Below are 19,356 nucleotides of genomic sequence, written 5' to 3' on the forward strand. Positions count from 1 at the left end.
ATCTCAACAATGGTGACCATGACGTGTATCATCAATTGTTGTGTTAAAAAAAACAAACCTGGTTCATTGATGTCCGTACCCGGTCTGCCCCCCCCCCCCCCCCCCACGCAGCAATGTGGTTGACTATTAACTACACACCCCCCCCCCCCCCCCCCCCAAACCCGGCTGCATGGTGGCGCAGTGGTTAGCCCTGCTGCCTCAAGGCGCTGAGGTTCTAGATTCGATCCTGGCTCTGGGGTCGCTGTCCGTGTGGAGTTTGCACATCCTCCCCGTGTTTGCATGGGTTACGCTCTCACAGCCCAGAGATGTGCAGGGTAGGTGGATTGGCCACGCTAAATTGCCCCTTAATTGGAAAAAATGAATTGGGTACTCTAAATTCATGTTAAACAACTGCCCCCCCCTCTCTGATGTAGCCGAGCGAGCCCACACTGTGTTCAAGAGGGAAGTTAGGAATGGGCAACAATGGGTGGCACGGTGACGCAGTGGTTAGCTCTGCCGTCTCACGACACCGAGGACCCGGTTCGATCCCAGCTCCGGGTCACTGTCCATTTGCCCCGGGTCTCACCCCCCCCCGCCCAAAGACATGCAGGACCAAAATTGCCCTTCGTGTTGGGTGGGGTTACTGGGTTATCGGGATAGGGTGTTGACCTTGGGTAGGGTGCTCTTTCCAAGAGCCGGTGCAGACTCGATGGGTCGAATGGCCTCCCTCTGCACCGTAGATTCTATGCTTTCGGACAGAGATAAGGAGACATTTCTTCACACGGAGTGGTGAGCCTTTGGAATTCATTACCGCAGTAAGTGGTTGATGCTAAAACGTTGAATATATTCAAGAGGCGGCTGGATATAGCACTTGGGGAGAATGGGATCAAAGGCTATGGGGAGAAAGCAGGATTAGGCTATTGAGTTGGCTGATCAGCCATGATCGTGATGAATGGCGGAGCAGGCTCGAAGGGCCAAAAGGCCTCCTCCTGCTCCTATCTTCTGTGTATCTGTGAATGATCTATGCCACAGACCCCTTGATCATTAATGTATTCTCCATCCTTGCCCCAAAAGGCTGAAGACCCCTCCTTTGATCAAAAGCAAGAAGGAGCTGCAGGAGAAAATGGAACTTCTGGAGGTAACCTTTACAGTTACTGGACTATTTGTCCACCACAGTGGACAAGACGCTGCTCGTGGCGTGACAGCAGGTGGGCGGGAGGCAGGGGGGATTATTGATGAGAGACAGATATCGGAGGGAGGCATCATCTCTCCTACCGTGGAGAGTGGATAAGGGCTGCCTACTGTTATTGTTACTCCATTGATCTGTGAACCATCCTCCATTCTATGTCAACCCACCAGTTCCACCACCAGCGGATTGCCTCCCTCTTTCTGCCGGGCTTTCTGTCTGTCTCTACCTCCCCATCGGCCAGCCTGTGTCTCCCCCCCATCCTTCCCTCCCTCTATCCTTCCCTCCCGCCCTCTCCCCTTTCCTCCCTCCCTCTCCCCTTTCCTCCCTCCCTCTCCGCTTTCCTCCCTCCCTCTCCGCTTTCCTCCCGCCCTCTCCGCTTTCCTCCCGCCCTCTCCCCTTTCCTCCCGCCCTCTCCCCTTCCCTCCCGCCCTCTCCCCTTCCCTCCCGCCCTCTCCCCTTCCCTCCCGCCCTCTCCCCTTCCCTCCCGCCCTCTCCCCTTCCCTCCCGCCCTCTCCCCTTCCCTCCCGCCCTCTCCCCTTCCCTCCCGCCCTCTCCCCTTCCCTCCCGCCCTCTCCCCTTCCCTCCCGCCCTCTCCCCTTCCCTCCCGCCCTCTCCCCTTCCCTCCCGCCCTCTCCCCTTCCCTCCCGCCCTCTCCCCTTCCCTCCCGCCCTCTCCCCTTCCCTCCCGCCCTCTCCCCTTCCCTCCCGCCCTCTCCCCTTCCCTCCCGCCCTCTCCCTTTCCCTCCCGCCCTCTCCCCTTCCCTCCCGCCCTCTCTCCCCTCCCCCTCCCCCCTCCCTCCCTCCCTCCTTTCCTCCCTCCCTCCTTCCCTTCACTCACGCCCCAACCCTGTCTGCCATAAGGGGGCTCTCATTTAAGAACGATTGCAGGAAGAATTTCCTCCCTCAAAGAGCAGTGAATGTTTCGGCGGCACAGTGGTTAGCACTGAGGCTTCACAGCGCCAGGGTCCCAGGTTCGATTCCCGGCTTGGGTCACTGTCTGTGTGGAGTCTGCACGTTCTCCCCGTGTCTGCGTGGGTTTCCTCCGGGTGCTCCGGTTTCCTCCCACAAGTCCCGAAAGACGTGCTGTGAGGTGAATTGGACATTCTGAATTCTCCCTCTGTGACCCGGACAGGCGCCGGAATGTGGCGACTGGGGGATTCTCACAGTAACTTCATTGCAGTGTTAATGTCAGCCTACTTGTGACACAAATAAAGATTATTGTCATTAGGAAGCTGTGGACGCTGAGTCCTTGAACAACTTCGAGGCCGCGATCGACAGGTTTCTAACCAATTGGGCGATGAAGGGCTCCGGAGAGAAATCAGGACAGTGGAGCGAGCGTGTGTTAGATCAGCCACGTCTTATTAAATGGCGGAGCAGGCTCGAAGGGATGAAGGGCCGGATCCTTTCCTATTTGTCATGGTCTCCCCCCGCCTCCCTCCATTGTGCTTTCAGGCGCTGAGTGACATTGAGGTTGCCATCAAAGTGGTGAAATCGGACCTGAAGAGTACAGAGAATCCACTGGACCGACAGTATCACTCCCTGCAATGCAGCCTTCAGCCGCTGGAGCACACCGCACAGCAATTCAAGGTCTGTGGCCCAAACCCCTGTGAAAAGGTGGAATGTTTGAAGAGGTATTGAGGGAGGGGGGGATGTTCACACACTGAGACAGAAAACACTCAAACACTCCCAGGACAGGTACAGCACAGGGTTAGATACAGAGTAAAGCTCCCTCTACACTGTCCCCATCAAACACTCCCAGGATAGGTACAGCACGGGGTTAGATACAGAGTAAAGCTCCCTCTACACTGTCCCCATCAAACAGTCTCAGGACAGGTACAGCACGGGGTTAGATACAGAGTAAAGCTCCCTCTACACTGTCCCCATCAAACACTCCCAGGACAGGTACAGCACGGGGTTAGATACAGAGTAAAGCTCCCTCTACACTGTCCCCATCAAACACTCCCAGGGCAGGTACAGCACGGGGTTAGATGCAGAGTAAAGCTCCCTCTACACTGTCCCCCATCAAACACTCCCAGGACAGGTACAGCACAGGGTTAGATACAGAGTAAAGCTCTCTCTACACTGTCCCCATCAAACACTCCCAGGATAGGTACAGCACGGGGTTAGATACAGAGTAAAGCTCCCTCTACACTGTCCCCATCAAACAGTCTCAGGACAGGTACAGCACGGGGTTAGATACAGAGTAAAGCTCCCTCTACACTGTCCCCATCAAACACTCCCAGGACAGGTACAGCACGGGGTTAGATACAGAGTAAAGCTCCCTCCACACTGTCCCCATCAAACACTCCCAGGACAGGTACAACACGGGGTTAGATACAGAGTAAAGCTCCCTCTACACTGTCCCCATCAAACACTCCCAGGACAGGTACAGCACGGGGTTATATACAGAGTAAAGCTCCCTCTACACTGTCCCCATCAAACACTCCCAGGACGTACAGCACGGGGTTAGATACAGAGGAAAGCTCCCTCTACACTGTCCCCATCAAACAGTCTCAGGACAGGTACAGCACGGGGTTAGATACAGAGTAAAGCTCCCTCTACACTGTCCCCATCAAACACTCCCAGGACAGGTACAGCACGGGGTTAGATACAGAGTAAAGCTCCCTCCACACTGTCCCCATCAAACACTCCCAGGACAGGTACAACACGGGGTTAGATACAGAGTAAAGCTCCCTCTACACTGTCCCCATCAAACACTCCCAGGACAGGTACAGCACGGGGTTATATACAGAGTAAAGCTCCCTCTACACTGTCCCCATCAAACACTCCCAGGACGTACAGCACGGGGTTAGATACAGAGGAAAGCTCCCTCTACACTGTCCCCATCAAACACTCCCAGGACAGGTACAGTACGGGGTTGGATACAGAGTAAAGCTCCCTCTACACTGTCCTCATCAAACACTCCCAGGGCAGGTACAGCACAGGGTTAGATACAGAGTAAAGCTCCCTCTACACTGTCCCCATTAAACACTCCCAGGACAGGTACAGCAGGGGGTTAGATACAGAGTAAAGCTCCCTCTACACTGTCCCCATCAAACACTCCCAGGACAGGTACAGCACGGGGTTAGATACAGAGTAAAGCTCCCTCCACACTGTCCCCATCAAACACTCCCAGGACAGGTACAACACGGGGTTAGATACAGAGTAAAGCTCCCTCTACACTGTCCCCATCAAACACTCCCAGGACAGGTACAGCACGGGGTTATATACAGAGTAAAGCTCCCTCTACACTGTCCCCATCAAACACTCCCAGGACGTACAGCACGGGGTTAGATACAGAGGAAAGCTCCCTCTACACTGTCTCCATCAAACACTCCCAGGACAGGTACAGTACGGGGTTGGATACAGAGTAAAGCTCCCTCTACACTGTCCTCATCAAACACTCCCAGGGCAGGTACAGCACAGGGTTAGATACAGAGTAAAGCTCCCTCTACACTGTCCCCATCAAACACTCCCAGGACAGGTACAGCACGGGGTTGGATACAGAGTAAAGCTCCCTCTACACTGTCCTCATCAAACACTCCCAGGGCAGGTACAGCACAGGGTTAGATACAGAGTAAAGCTCCCTCTGCAACAAATTTCTTTCGAGTTGGGGGAGACCGTCAATTACAGCTACCGACAAACTCACTATTTGTTCACCTCTCACCAATCTCTAATCCTTCTCAGGTCATCGAGAAATATCTGCAGTCCACCCATGCCTCCACTCACCAGGACTACACCATGAAACTGCTGGAGGTCTTCGACATGGAGAAGGAGGGAGAGGGCGATTTGTTCCGCACTGACCTGGATAACAGGTGGGTAACACACCTGAATCACTGAGGTCAGACAGTGGGAACCCATATACCAGTCCTCTCTCTCTCAGGGAGATATCTGTACACTGACTGGTGTCTCTCAGTCCCCTCTCTCTCAGGGAGATATCTGTACACTGACTGGTGTCGCTCAGTCCCCTCTCTCAGGGAGATATCTGTACACTGACTGGTGTCTCTCAGTCCCCTCTCTCTCAGGGAGATATCTGTACACTGACTGGTGTCTCTCAGTCCCCTCTCTCTCAGGGAGATATCTGTACACTGACTGGTGTCTCTCAGTCCCCTCTCTCTCAGGGAGATATCTGTACACTGACTGGTGTCTCTCAGCCCCTCTCTCTCAGGGAGATATCTGTACACAGACTGGTGCTTCTCAGTCCCCTCTCTCAGGGAGATATCTGTACACTGACTGGTGTCTCTCAGTCCCCCCTCTCTCAGGGATATATCTGTACACTGACTGGTGTCTCTCAGTCCCCTCTCTCTCAGGGAGATATCTGTACACTGACTGGTGTCTCTCAGTCCCTTCTCTCTCAGGGATATATCTGTACACTGACTGGTGTCTCTCAGTCCCCTCTCTCTCAGGGAGATATCTGTACACTGACTGGTGTCTCTCTGTCCCCTCTCTCCCACAGGGAGATATCTGTACACTGACTGGTGTCTCTCAGTCCTCTCTCTCTCAGGGAGATATCTGTACACTGACTGGTGTCTCTCAGTCCCCTCTCTCTCTCAGGGAGATATCTGTACACTGACTGGTGTGTCTCAGTCCCCTCTCTCTCAGGGAGATATCTGTACACTGACTGGTGTCTCTCAGTCCCCTCTCTCTCAGGGAGATATCTGTACACTGACTGGTGTCTCTCAGTCCCCTCTCTCTCTCAGGGAGATATCTGTACACTGACTGGTGTCTCTCAGTCCCCTCTCTCTCTCTCTCAGGGCGATATCTGTACACTGACTCAGTCCCCTCTCTCAGGGAGATATCTGTACACTGACTGGTGTCTCTCAGCCCCCTCTCTCTCAGGGAGATGTCTGTACACTGACTGGTGTCTCTCAGTCCCCTCTCTCTCAGGGAGATATCTGTACACTGACTGGTGTCTCTCAATCCCCCCTCTCTCTCTCAGGGAGATATCTGTACACTGACTGGTGTCTCTCAGTCCCCTCTCTCTCAGGGAGATATCTGTACACTGACTGGTGTCTCTCAGTCCCCTCTCTCTCAGGGAGATATCTGTACACTGACTGGTGTCTCTCAGTCCCCTCTCTCTCAGGGAGATATCTGTACACTGACTGGTGTCTCTCAGTCTCCTATCTCTCGGAGATATCTGTACACTGACTGGTGGCTCTCAGTCCCCTCTCCCTCAGGGAGATATCTGTACACTGACTGGTGTCTCTCAGTCCCCTCTCTCTCAGGGAGATATCTGTACACTGACTGGTGTCTCTCAGTCCCCTCTCTCTCAGGGAGATATCTGTACACTGACTGGTGTCTCTCAGTCCCCTCTCTCTCAGGGAGATATCTGTACACTGACTGGTGTCTCTCAGTCCTCTCTCTCTCAGGGTGATATCTGTACACTGACTGGTGTCTCTCAGTCCCCTTTCTCTCAGGGTGATTTGTGTTCAGCAACCTCAGACTCGCTTCTTTTAATCTTTCGTTTCCAGTTTTTTGGAGTAAGCTTGATCGTACTGGCATTTAGTAATTCTTTAAAAAGAGCATTGCTGTTCACAAAAATTGGCTCGTCGGATCTGTCCTCTGCAAGTAAAAGGGACACGTCCAGGCATTGCACTTTTTTATTCGAATAAATGCGTGAGGGAACACGATGTCGTTCCCCTGTGTGTTTTCCACGGTAACGCCTTAACCAATCTGTGTTCCCTTCCCCTTGTTGCCTTTGAAATTTTGTGTTCTTGGATTTGTCCTGATGACTCCAAGGCGAAAAGCTTTGGTGATACGTCTCTTTCTCTCTCTTCAGTGACTTGAATGTAAGGTGTCGATCTGCAGGGTGTGTTTCAGGTCACGCTCCCTCCAGGTGTCCTGCTGGGCCGCTGGCTCTCTGATGGGCGTTTATGTGAGGGTGACCAGTGAGAGATGAGCACAACTGGTTGGGGGACTGGGTCACGCGGGCGAGGGTCTTGGGGTTGGCGGGAGCCGAAAGGTGGGGGAGGGGGGGGGGAGATCGGGGAGCGTAGGAATGAGATTTCGGCCGTGGAGCTGATGTGTCAGGGGAGCCTCCGGCAGCAGCCCGTGGGCGGGGGTCTCAATGGGTTGCGCCCAGATTCTGCATGTGCCCCTCGGCTTCACCCCTGATCCACTGTCTCTCTTTACCTTCTCTCTCGCAGACAGCTCTTGTGGCATGGTTCCCGTCTCACCAACTGGGTGAGCATCCTGAAGCAGGGTTTGAGAATCGCCCCTCCCGAGGCTCCTGTGACTGGCTACATGGTGAGTGAGCGTCGCAGTGACGGCAGCAGAACCACCCGCACTGTCTGCACCATTACAGCAGGGATGTCTCCCACTGGGCCTACGCATTAGCTCTTAAAGGGACATTCTCTAAACCTCGGGGACTAACTGATAGACTCTCTTAAAGGGACATTCTCTCTCACCTGCGACCAATTGATACATTTGCTCTTAAAGGGACATTCTCTCTCACCGGGGCTAACTGATAGACTTTCTCTTAAAGGGACATTCTCTCTCTCCTGGGGCTATTTGATAGACTTTCTCTTAAAGGGACATTCTCTCACATAGAATTTACAGTGCAGAGGAAAGCCATTCGGCCCATCGAGTCTGCACCGGCTCTTGGAAAGAGCACCCTACCCAAGCCCACACCCCACCCTATCCCCATAACCCAGTAACCCCACCCAACACTAAGGGAAATTTTGGACACTAAAGGCAATTTAGCATAGCCAATCCACCTAACCTGCACATCTTTGGACTGTGGGAGGAAACTGGAGCAGCCGGATTAAACCCACGCACACACGGGGAAAACGTGCAGACTCCGCATAGACAGTGATCCAAGCCGGAATCGAACCTGGAGCTGTGAAGCAATTGTGCTAACCACTATGCTACCGTACTTCCCTGGGACTAATTGATGCATTCACTCTTAAAGGGACATTCTGTCGCACCTGGGACTGTTTGATGGACTTTCTCTTAAAGGGACATTCTCTCTCACTGGGACTAACTGATAGACTTTTGCTTAAAGGGACATTCTCTCTCACCTGGGACTAACTGATGCATTTGCTCTTAAAGGGACATTCTCTCTCACCTGGGACTAACTGATAGACTTTCTCTTAAAGGGACATTGGGGAGACAATTATGTAATGATATTGTAACTGGACTGGACTTCCAGAGACCCAGGGTAATGCTCACATGTTGGCCAGACCAGGTAAGGATGGCAGATTTCCTTCCCTGAAGGGCATTCGTGAACCCGATGAGTGTTTACGACAATCCACGGTCATCATTAAGGCTTTTATTTCTAGACTTTTTATTGAATTTGAGTTTCTCCATTTTGCTGCGGTGGGGTTTGACCCCAAGTCCCAGAGCATTAGCCTGGGTGCCCTGGATTACCTGTCCAGCGACAATATCCCAACGCCAGCCTCCCCTCAGTTGGGCAGCACAGTGGTTAGCACTGTGGCTTCACAGCGCCAGGGTCCCAGGTTCGATTCCCGGCTGGGTCACTGTCTGTGCGGAGTCTGCACATCCTCCCCGTGTGTGCGTGGGTTTCCTCCGGGTGCTCCGGTTTCCTCCCACAGTCCAAAGACGTGCAGGTTAGGTGGATTGGGCATGCTAAATTGCCCTTAGTGACCAAAAAGATTAGGAGGGGTTATTGGGTTACGGGGATAGGGGGGGAAGTGAGGGCTTAAGTGGGTCGGTGCAGACACGATGGGCCAAATGGCCTCCTTCTGCACTGTATGTTCTATGAAAAGGGACATTCACTCGCATCGGGTCTCCCACATGCTGCAAAAGGAGCATCTCCCCTCACGGGGGTCTAACTGGAGCACTCACAACAACAACAACAATGCACATTTGCATGGCTCCGTCAGTGCGAAAAATAAACGTCTAGAGGTGCTTCAGAAGATGGTTGTGGAACTTGAGCTTGGAACTGAACCACGAAGGAGGTACGAGGAGGAGAACAGAAAGCACGGTCACAGAGGGTCAGCTTTAAGGAGCGTCTCATTGGAGGGATGGAATTCCTGAACCTGGGGTCCAGCTGCCAATGGGGGGGGGGGGGGGGGGGGGGGTCGAGTGCGCGGAAGAGATGATAGAGACACTAAGGCAGGCGAGAGCCGTCCCACCCGACCGGATGCCAGCGGAGGGGGGGGGGGTGGTCGCCCCCGCCAAAAGCTAAGGATGGGTAGAGGGGGAGGAGTGAAAGTTTACCCTCGTCACGGTCGGTTAGAGAGCTAATGGAGCGCTCTAATGGAGGAATTTAACCTAAAAGTAAGGATGTTACCCTCTGTAAGAGGCACTGGGGAGGCCATATCTCGAATACCATGCACAGCCCTGGTCTTCTTATTGAAGGAAGGGCGTAAATGTGTCTGATGCGGTTCAGAGGAGGTTTAAACAAAATGGATACCTAGAATGAGCGGGTTGTCTGATGAGGAAAGGTTTGACAGGTTTGGCGTGTTTCCACTGGAGTTCAGAGGAGTGAGGATTGTGTGTGTGTTTTGGGGGGGGGGGGGGGGTGATTGACAGTCTCGGCACGCAAGGAGACCAGAAATTTACCCAGTGCTCCGGATGCGGCCTCACCAAGGCCCGTACGGTTTCACCTCCTCACCCTTGGCCTGGAGGCACCAACAGCCTTCGGAGGGCCTGGGGACGTAGCCCGCAGCCTCTCTATACCTATTGGGTGGTATCAGATGGGGGGGGGGGTGGGGTGGGGTTGGGAGGGAGGGGGGAGAAGAAGCATGGCTTCGACAAGGGCTGGTAAAGGCGAGTAGGCCGGAACAGCTGGGAGCTGTTCAGCTCCTTGAACCTGCTCCACCATTCGAACAGCACGTGGCCAATCTCCCACATAAGGACACTTTTTTCTCTTCTCTTTATCCACCACACCGATGCCTTCCGCACCGGACACACACACACACATCCTGCTATGAAGCTTGCCTGTTTTGTGCTGATGGACAGCAGTCTCAGACTATTCTGGCTAATAGAGTTGGTACTGAACCCCGCGCAGAGCATAAAACTTCAGCGGGGTGGCGGAGGGCGTTAAGAGGGGCAAGTAACCTCGAGCGATGCAGAGCTAGGGAGGTGATGGCACAGCAAACACCAGGTATCCTCCTGGACACACACCATGGTCGGGGCCACTGCTGAGTGTCTTGAGGTGGACAGGGACGAGGTGCGTCTCGTGCGCGACATGGTGGCAGCTTGGCCGTTTGCGTACCTTGCGTCGCCCGGAGTTCAGACGATGGAGGAGCGATTAGCCGAGGTGCGGAAGGAATCGGCGTGGTAAACAGAGAGAGAAAAACGTGTCTTTTTCTGGGAGAGAGGCCAGAGCAAGTGGACCTTGAAGATAGAGAGCCGGACTGTTCATCCAAAACTGAGAAGACTGGTGGATTTATGTTTGGGAGGGATGTTTCGGGTGATGGAACCAAGGCAGGGAGATCGGCCACGGGCTGTTCGAATGGTGGAGCAGGCTCAAGGAGCTGCACAGCTGTTCCGGCCTACTCACCTCTGCCAGCCCTCGTCAAAGCCATTCTTCTTCTCCTCCCTCCCTCTCCCCAAAATCCCTCCCATCTGATACCACCCAGTAGGTTTACAGAGGCTGCGGACTACGTCCCCAGGCCCTCCGAAGGCTGCTGGTGCCTCCAGGCCAGGGGTGAGGAGCTGAAACCGTACGGGCCTTGGTGAGGCCGCACCCGAAGCACTGGGTAAATTTCTGGTCACCTTGCGTGCGGAGGGACGTACCGGCATCGGAGGCCGTTCAGAGAAGGTTCACATGGCCGATTCCCAGGAAGAAGGGGGTTTGTCCGATGAGGAAAGGTTGGGCCGGTCGGGGCCTGTACCCATTGGAGTTTAGAAAGAACCAGAAGGGCAGCACGGTGGCACAGTGGGTTAGCATTGCTGCCTCACAGTGCTGAGGTCCCAGGTTCGAAACCCGGCTCCGGGTCACTGTGCGTGTGGAGTTTGCACATTCTCCCCGTGTCTGCGTGGGTTTCGCCCCCACAACCTAAAAGATGTGCAGAGTAGGTGGATTGGCCGCACTAAATTGCCCCTTAATTGGAAAAATGAATTGGGTATTCTAAATTTTAAAAAAAAAAGAAAGAACCAGAAAAGGTCTTATTGAAATGGATCAGATTCATTTTTTTTGTATCCAATTCATTTTTTCCAATTAAGGGGCAATTTAGCATGGCCAATCCACCTACCCTGCACATCTTTGGGTTGTGGGGGTGAAACCCACGCAGACACGGGGAGAATGTGCAAACTCCACACGGACAGCGACCCGGGACCGGGATCGAACCTGGGACCTCGGCGCCGTGAGGCTGCAGGGCTAACCCACTGCGCCACCGTGCTGCCCTGAAACGGATGAGATTCTGAGGGAGGGGGTTAGTAGGGTGGATGCTGAGAGGATGTTTCCCCCTCGTGGAGGGGGTAGAATCTAGAAGTGCGGGAGACACAGTTTAAAAATGAGGAGGTCTCCCATTGAAGATGGAGATGAGGAGGAATTTCTTCTCTCAGAGGGTGGGTCAGTCTGTGGAATATATTCAAGGCCCGAGTTACAGAGATTTCTGGTCGACAGGGTGTCGAGGGGAGACTGGAAAGTGGAGTTGAGGCCTACGATCAGATCAGCCGCCATATTCTGGAATGGAGGAACAGGCCCGTAGGGCCGAAAGCCTGTACTCCTGCACCGTTTCCTGGTGATCGAACAAGAGGGCAGCGATTGGTCTGACCGTATACTGTCAGATATTGTGTTTGTGCCTCGGTCAATGTGTTTAATGTGGGTTTGCCCTGGGGACTGACTGTCTGCTGCTGTGACGTGACAGAAAACCACAGCAGTCGTGCATTCTTCCTCTCACTCTCTCTCTCTCTCTCCCCCTCCCATTCTCCCCTCACAGTTTGGAAAGGGAATATACTTCGCAGACATGTCCTCCAAGAGTGCCAATTATTGCTTTGCCACCCGTGAGCGAAACGTCGGACTCCTGCTGTTGTGTGAGGTAAGGAGCGAGAGGCCATGGATAATGTCCATGGAACCTACTGTGCCCCTCAATTTAACTCGCTCCTCAGTATCTGTTATTCTATATATAAACCACCCAAACCCCTCGATTAGATTCCAGTCTGGAACTCACTCCCGGGTATCTGTTATTCTATATATAAACCACCCAAACCCCTCGATTAGATTCCAGTCTGTAACTCACTCCCGGGTATCTGTTATTCTATATATAAACCACCCAAACCCCTCGATTAGATTCCAGTCTGTAACTCACTCCCGGGTATCTGTTATTCTATATATAAACCACCCAAACCCCTCGATTAGATTCCAGTCTGTAACTCACTCCCGGGTATCTGTTATTCTATATATAAACCACCCGAACCCCTCGATTAGATTCCAGTCTGTAACTCCCTCCCAGGTATCTGTTATTCTATATATAAACCACCCAAACCCCTCGATTAGATTCCAGTCTGTAACTCACTCCCGGGTATCTGTTATTCTATATATAAACCACCCGAACCCCTCGATTAGATTCCTGTCTGTAACTCACTCCCGGGTATCTGTTATTCTATATATAAACCACCCAAACCCCTCGATTAGATTCCAGTCTGTAACTCACTCCCGGGTATCTGTTATTCTATATATAAACCACCCAAACCCCTCGATTAGATTCCAGTCTGTAACTCACTCCCGGGTATCTGTTATTCTATATATAAACCACCCAGACCCCTCGATTAGATTCCAGTCTGTAACTCACTCCCGGGTATCTGTTATTCTATATATAAACCACCCACACCCCTCGATTAGATTCCAGTCTGTAACTCACTCCCGGGTATCTGTTATTCTATATATAAACCACCCACACCTGTCGATTAGATTCCAGTCTGGAACTCACTCCCGGGTATCTGTTATTCTATATATAAACCACCCTAACCCCTCGATTAGATTCCAGTCTGTAACTCACTCCCGGGTATCTGTTATTCTATATATAAACCACCCGAACCCCTCGATTAGATTCCTGTCTGTAACTCACTCCCGGGTTTCTGTTATTCTATATATAAACCACCCAAACCCCTCGATTAGATTCCAGTCTGTAACTCACTCCCGGGTATCTGTTATTCTATATATAAATCACCCAAACCCCTCGATTAGATTCCAGTCTGTCACTCACTCCCGGGTATCTGTTATTCTATATATAAACCACCCACACCTGTCGATTAGATTCCAGTCTGGAACTCACTCCCGGGTATCTGTTATTCTATATATAAACCACCCAAACCCCTCGATTAGATTCCAGTCTGTAACTCACTCCCGGGTATCTGTTATTCTATATATAAACCACCCTAACCCCTCGATTAGATTCCAGTCTGTAACTCACTCCCGGGTTTCTGTTATTCTATATATAAACCACCCAAACCCCTCGATTAGATTCCAGTCTGTAACTCACTCCCGGGTATCTGTTATTCTATATATAAACCACCCAAACCCCTCGATTAGATTCCAGTCTGTAACTCACTCCCGGGTATCTGTTATTCTATATATAAACCACCCAAACCCCTCGATTAGATTCCAGTCTGTAACTCACTCTCGGGTTTCTGGTATTGTATATATCAATCGAACTTGTACCTTCGCTGAGGCTTCGGCCTTTGTTAACCTGTTTGTCTCCTCAGGTGGCCCTCGGTAACTGTAACAAGTTGCTCTCTGCCGACTACGAAGCCGACAAGCTGCCCCCGGGGAAGGATAGCACCATGGGCCTAGGCAGGATCGGTCCCAAACCAGGCAGCGATGTCCAGCTGTGAGTATCCCCGAGTTCGAGCCTCCGTACCATCCACCAGGGAAGTCAGCGTCTGCTCCCTGCGGGGCCCCAGCCTCCCTGCGGGGCCCCAGCCTGTACTTGTGGAGTGGCTGAGAGATGTCCAACCACCCCTACTGGAAGAAGCGCAGGTCGAGCTCGTCCTTGATGTGGGACGTGTCTCAGTCGGGAGCACTCGAGCGCCTTCGAGTTAGAAGGTGGTGGGTTTGAGCCGCTCCGGAGGTGCCGGATTTCGGGTGGACCTTGGGTGGCACGGTGGTTAGCACTGCTGCCTCATGGCGCCAGGGACCCGAGTTCGATTCCGGCCTTGGCCGATTGAGTGGAGTCTTCACGTTTACCCCGTACCTACGTGGGTTTCCTCCGGGTGCTCCGGAGGAGTGGGCCTGGTGTAGATGCTCTTTCAGAGAGTGGGTGAAGATTCGATGGGCCGAATAGCCTGCCCACTGCAGGAATTAAATGGTTCTAATTCTAATGTGTTCCTGTGGCTGCCGCTTTGATGGAGTACTGGTTTGTTCCTCCCAGTGCAGGGAAATGGTGGTAAGGTCACTGGACAAGTAATCCAGTTGCCTTGGGGGTGGTTGGCGGGGGGGGGGGTCTCCAGACACCACGCACACAGCAATGTGGCTGACTCCACCTCTCTGAGGTAGCTGAGCAAACCTCTCAGCTGAAGGAGCAATCAGGGAGATATTCAAATTTGCTGCTGTTGTGTTTTGTTAGGTTCTAGATTTGGAATTCCCTGCTCCTGTTCACCTGCCAATATTTTTTAACGTATTTTGTTCTCTCTTCCTCTCCCCTGCCAATCTCCCTCGATGTCTCCCTGCTTCTATCTCTCTCCCTCTCTCTCTCGATGTCTCCCTCCCTCTCTCGATGTCTCCCTCCCTCTCTCGATGTCTCCCTCCCTCTCTCTCTCTCTCGATGTCTCCCTCCCTCTCTCTCTCTCTCTCGATGTCTCCCTCCCTCTCTCTCGATGTCTCCCTCCCTCTCTCTCTCTCTCTATGTCTCCCTCCCTCTCTCTCTCTCTCTCTCGATGTCTCGATCTCTCTCTCTCTCGATGTCTCCCTCCCTCTCTCTCTCTCTCGATGTCTCCCTCCCTCTCTCTCTCGATGTCTCCCTCCCTCTATCTCTCTCTCGTTGTCTCCCTCCCTCTATCTCTCTCTCGATGTCTCTCTCTCTCCCGCTCTCGATGTCTCTCTCTCTCTCGATGTCTCCCTCCCTCTCTCGATGTCTCCCTCCCTCTCTCGATGTCTCCCTCCCTCTCTCGATGTCTCCCTCCCTCTCTCGATGTCTCCCTCCCTCTCTCGATGTCTCCCTCCCTCTCTCTCTCTCTCGATGTCTCCCTCCCTCTCTCTCTCGATGTCTCCCTCCCTCTATCTCTCTCTCTCTGTCTCCCTCTATCTCTCACCCGTTGCGCCTCCCTCTATCTCTTTTTCTCTGTCTCCCTCTATCTCTCGCTCGATGTGTCTCCCTCCCTCTCTCTCTCGCTCGATGTCTCTCCCTCCCTCTCTCTCTCGCTCGATGTCTCTCCCTCCCTCTATCTCTCGCTCGATGTGTCTCCCTCCCTCTCTCTCGCTCGATGTGTCTCCCTCCCTCTCTCTCTCGCTCGATGTGTCTCCCCTCCCTCTCTCTCTCGCTCGATGTCTCTCCCTCCCTCTCTCTCTCGCTCGATGTGTCTCCCTCCCTCTCTCTCTCGCTCGATGTCTCCCTCCCTCTATCTCTCTCTCGTTGTCTCCCTCCCTCTATTTCTCTCTCGATGTCTCCCTCCCTCTCTCTCTCTCGATGTCTCCCTCCCTCTCTCGATGTCTCCCTCCCTCTCTCTCTCTCGATGTCTCCCTCCCTCTCTCTCTCTCTCGATCTCTCCCTCCCTCTATCCCTCTCTCGATGTCTCCCTCCCTCTCTCCCTCTCTCGATGTCTCCCTCCCTCTCTCGATGTCGCCCTCCCTCTCTCTCTCTCTCGATGTCTCCCTCCCTCTATCTCTCTCTCGTTGTCTCCCTCCCTCTATCTCTCGATGTCTCCCTCCTTCTCTCGATGTCTCCCTCCCTCTCTCGATGTCTCCATCCCTCTCTCGATGTCTCCATCCCTCTCTCGATGTCTCCATCCCTCTCTCGATGTCTCCATCCCTCTCTCGATGTCTCCATCCCTCTCTCGATGTCTCCCTCCCTCTCTCGATGTCTCCCTCCCTCTCTCGATGTCTCCCTCCCTCTCTCGATGTCTCCCTCCCTCTCTCGATGTCTCCCTCCCTCTCTCGATGTCTCCCTCCCTCTCTCGATGTCTCCCTCCCTCTCTCGATGTCTCCCTCCCTCTCTCGATGTCTCCCTCCCTCTCTCTCTCTCTCGATGTCTCCCTCCCTCTCTCTCTCTCTCGATGTCTCCCTCCCTCTCTCTCTCTCTCGATGTCTCCCTCCCTCTCTCTCTCTCTCTCGATGTCTCCCTCCCTCTCTCTCTCTCTCGATGTCTCCCTCCCTCTCTCTCTCTCTCGATGTCTCCCTCCCTCTAACTCTCTCTCTCTGTCTCCCTCTATCTCTCACTCGTTGCGCCTCCCTCTATCTCTTTTTCTCTGTCTCCCTCTATCTCTCGCTCGATGTGTCTCCCTCCCTCTCTCTCGCTCGATGTGTCTACCTCCCTCTCTCTCTCGCTCGATGTGTCTCCCTCCCTCTCTCTCTCGCTCGATGTGTCTCCCTCCCTCTCTCTCTCGCTCGATGTCTCTCCCTCCCTCTCTCTCTCGCTCGATGTCTCTCCCTCCCTCTCTCTCTCGCTCGATGTCTCTCTCTCTCTCGCTCGATGTCTCTCCCTCCCTCTCTATGTCTCCCTCCCTCTCTCGATGTCTCCCTCCCTCTCTCTCTCTCTCGATGTCTCCCTCCCTCTATCTCTCTCTCGTTGTCTCCCTCCCTCTATTTCTCTCTCGATGTCTCCCTCCCTCTCTCTCTCTATCGATGTTTCCCTCCCTCTATCTCTCTCTCGATGTCTCCCTCCCTCTCTCTCTCTCTCGATGTCTCCCTCCCTCTATCTCTCTCTCGTTGTCTCCCTCCCTCTATTTCTCTCTCGATGTCTCCCTCCCTCTCTCTCTCTCTCGATGTCTCCCTCCCTCTCTCTCTCTCTCGTTGTCTCCCTCCCTCTATCTCTCTCTCGATGTCTCCCTCCCTCTCTCTCTCTCGATGTCTCCCTCCCTCTCTCTCTCTCTCGATGTCTCCCTCCCTCTCTCTCTCTCTCGATGTCTCCCTCCCTCTATCTCTCTCTCGTTGTCTCCCTCCCTCTATCTCTCTCTCGATGTCTCCCTCCCTCTCTCTCTCTCGATGTCTCCCTCCCTCTCTCTCTCGCTTGATGTGTCTCCCTCCCTCTCTCTCTCGCTCGATGTGTCTCCCTCCCTCTCTCTCTCGCTCGATGTGTCTCCCTCCCTCTCTCTCTCGCTCGATGTGTCTCCCTCCCTCCCTCTATCTGACTCGTTGCGCCTCCCTCTATCTCTTTTTCTCTGTCTCCCTCTACCTCTCGCTCCCTCTCTCGATATCTGTCTCCCAATCCTGGTCTGCGCTTCACCACCCAACCTCCCAATATATCTCTCTCTCTCTCTCCCCCCCACAGTAACGGTGCACTGGTTCCCATGGGCCCTGGCACAGAGACCGGAGTGGAGAATCCGAACGGTTATACCCTGAACTACAACGAGTATATCGTCTACAATCCCGCTCAGGTCCACATGAAATACCTGCTCAAGGTGCAGTTCGACTTCGCCTCCCTGTGGTGAGCGAGCTGGGGTGCAGTTACCACGGCTACAACAGCAACAACCTGCATTCCCTTTGAACAGTAAAGACGTCATCCCAGATGCGCCAAGACCCCAGGACAGACATAGAAAAGGGCTGGACTGGTGGCTGAGAGATCGGTAAAGAGTCGGTCAAGAGCCTTAATTCATTTCTTGGAGGGATGGGGGGGGGGGGGGGGGGGGGGGGTGGTGGAGAATGATGGGGAGGGGTGGAGAATGATGGGGAGGGGTGGAGAATGATGGGGAGGGGTGGAGAATGATGGGGAGGGGTGGAGAATGATGGGGAGGGGTGGAGAATGATGGGGAGGGGTGGAGAATGATGGGGAGGGGTGGAGAATGATGGGGAGGGGTGGAGAATGATGGGGAGGGGTGGAGAATGATGGGGAGGGGTGGAGAATGATGGGGAGGGGTGGAGAATGATGGGGAGGGGTGGAGAATGATGGGGAGGGGTGGGGGGGGTGGAGAATGATGGGGAGGGGTGGAGAATGATGGGGAGGGGTGGAGAATGATGGGGAGGGGTGGTGAATGATGGGGAGGGGTGGGGGGGGGGTGGAGAATGATGGGGAGGGGTGGAGAATGATGGGGAGGGGTGGAGAATGATGGGGAGGGGTGGGGGGGGTGGAGAATGATGGGGAGGGGTGGAGAATGATGGGGAGGGGTGGTGAATGATGGGGAGGGGTGGAGAATGATGGGGAGGGGTGGAGAATGATGGGGAGGGGTGGAGAATGATGGGGAGGGGTGGAGAATGATGGGGAGGGGTGGAGAATGATGGGGAGGGGTGGAGAATGATGGGGAGGGGTGGGGGGGGGTGGAGAATGATGGGGAGGGGTGGAGAATGATGGGGAGGGGTGGAGAATGATGGGGAGGGGTGGTGAATGATGGGGAGGGGTGGGGGGGGGGTGGAGAATGATGGGGAGGGGTGGAGAATGATGGGGAGGGGTGGGGGGGGTGGAGAATGATGGGGAGGGGTGGAGAATGATGGGGAGGGGTGGAGAATGATGGGGAGGGGTGGAGAATGATGGGGAGGGGTGGAGAATGGTGGGGGGGGGGTGGAGAATGATGGGGGGGGGTGGAGAATGATGGGGAGGGGTGGAGAATGATGGGGAGGGGTGGAGAATGATGGGGAGGGGTGGTGAATGATGGGGAGGGGTGGAGAATGATGGGGAGGGGTGGAGAATGATGGGGAGGGGTGGAGAATGATGGGGAGGGGTGGAGAATGATGGGGAGGGGTGGGGGGGGGGTGGAGAATGATGGGGAGGGGTGGAGAATGATGGGGAGGGGTGGAGAATGATGGGGAGGGGTGGAGAATGATGGGGAGGGGTGGGGGGGGTGGAGAATGATGGGGAGGGGTGGAGAATGATGGGGGGAAGGGAGAGCGAGGGGCCGGGGGAGACGTTAAGAAAGCCGAGGCCTTGAAGGGCTTTTTGGAAGACTTGAACCTTAACAAAAAAAAAATGGTTTGGGGAGGGGGGTCGTGGAGGGAAATACGCTAAGCATTCCATGAAGCGACCCTCCTTCCCTCCTGGCCCCGTCGCTGCTCATTTTGGGACGTGCCGTTTTCGTTCGTTACTGGGCCTCCCGCTCACTCTGGATTCAAATGGATGTTTAAGGATCCCAGGATGGTGACTGAAAGGAGAGTTTGGATGTGCTTGTGGCAGGGAAGGCAGCGGGGGCAGG

General features: G+C 54.0%; 1 protein-coding gene across 1 annotated transcript in view; it reads left to right on the forward strand.

Moving 5' to 3' along the window:
• Positions 1-17,843, forward strand: part of parp2 (poly (ADP-ribose) polymerase 2) — a 50,820-nt gene extending 32,977 nt beyond the window's left edge. The window contains exons 13-19 of the mRNA XM_038775644.1: positions 1,054-1,117; positions 2,620-2,754; positions 4,855-4,982; positions 7,314-7,413; positions 12,021-12,119; positions 13,786-13,910; positions 17,505-17,843. Of these exons, the coding sequence (XP_038631572.1) occupies positions 1,054-1,117; positions 2,620-2,754; positions 4,855-4,982; positions 7,314-7,413; positions 12,021-12,119; positions 13,786-13,910; positions 17,505-17,664 (811 nt within the window). The 3' untranslated portion in view covers positions 17,665-17,843. The remainder of the gene's footprint in view (positions 1-1,053; positions 1,118-2,619; positions 2,755-4,854; positions 4,983-7,313; positions 7,414-12,020; positions 12,120-13,785; positions 13,911-17,504) is intronic.
• The last annotated feature ends 1,513 nt before the right edge of the window (positions 17,844-19,356 follow it).

The sequence above is a fragment of the Scyliorhinus canicula genome, chromosome 17 (genome assembly GCF_902713615.1).
Source record: "Scyliorhinus canicula chromosome 17, sScyCan1.1, whole genome shotgun sequence".
NCBI lineage: Eukaryota > Metazoa > Chordata > Chondrichthyes > Carcharhiniformes > Scyliorhinidae > Scyliorhinus > Scyliorhinus canicula.